This window comes from Apteryx rowi, unplaced genomic scaffold (genome assembly GCF_003343035.1).
Source record: "Apteryx rowi isolate R43461 unplaced genomic scaffold, aptRow1 scaffold_2354, whole genome shotgun sequence".
Classification (NCBI taxonomy): domain Eukaryota; kingdom Metazoa; phylum Chordata; class Aves; order Apterygiformes; family Apterygidae; genus Apteryx; species Apteryx rowi.
In genome coordinates, this window is record NW_020448702.1 from 4029 (window position 1) to 4842 (window position 814).

Consider the following 814-nt stretch of genomic DNA (forward strand, 5'->3'; position numbering starts at 1 on the left):
GGGTCCCTGGGGTGCTGCAGGGTCCAGGCACCCAGGTCCCCTGGGGACGGGAGGAAGCGGCAGCCCGGATGCCTGGGTTCCCTTCCCCAAGCGGCGGCAGCCCCTCTCCCGCCACGTGCCCCAGCGGCACCGTCCCTGCACCCCTGTGCCCCCCCCGGCTCACGGTGTCCCCGCTTCGCCCCAGCGCCCTCCTCCTCGGCTGCCCGACCCTCACCTACCTCAACCTGTCTTCCTGCCGCTACCTGCCGCGCGGGATGAAGAAGGCGTACCGGGGCCCCGACGACGTGCGCCAGTGCTTGCAGCGGCTCCTCACGGCCGCCGCCGAGCCCGCGGCCCGCGACGCGACGTAGGGCGCCCCGGCGCCGGCACCCCCTCGGGCCGCAGCAATAAGGACTCAGGATGGATCCCTGCCAGTTTTGTATCCCTCTCCCCATTCCCCCGTTTTGTAGGGTTTTTCCCAGGCGCCGCAGCGCCTGGCGCTATGCAATAAAGAGCTGTTTCCCCCCCCGCCGCGGGTGCGCGTTGGGGTGCCCTGGGCTCCGCGGCGCCGTTGCCGGGGTGCGGAGCGGCTGCTCCGGCGATGCTCCGGAAGGGTGGCAGTGCGGCCCCGGCATGGAGCCCGCGGCGTTGCCACGCTGGGCGCTGGCGCGCGGGCCGCTGGCGCTGTGGAGCGGCGTGCTGCCCAACGCCGAGCAGCGGCTCTGGCGCCGGCTGCAGGCCAACCGCTACCACCCCTTCCGGCCTCGACCGATGCCAGGCGAGGCGGGGGCCGCGCTGGCAGGTGACGGCCGCCCGGAGACCCCAGCCCGCGTGC

The 814-nt window shown here is 74.4% G+C and overlaps 1 protein-coding gene across 1 annotated transcript in view; it reads left to right on the forward strand.

Moving 5' to 3' along the window:
* Positions 1-508, forward strand: part of FBXL6 (F-box and leucine rich repeat protein 6) — a 4525-nt gene extending 4017 nt beyond the window's left edge. The window contains exon 9 of the mRNA XM_026065996.1: positions 28-508. Coding sequence (XP_025921781.1) covers positions 28-350 — 323 coding nt within the window. The 3' untranslated portion in view covers positions 351-508. The remainder of the gene's footprint in view (positions 1-27) is intronic.
* The last annotated feature ends 306 nt before the right edge of the window (positions 509-814 follow it).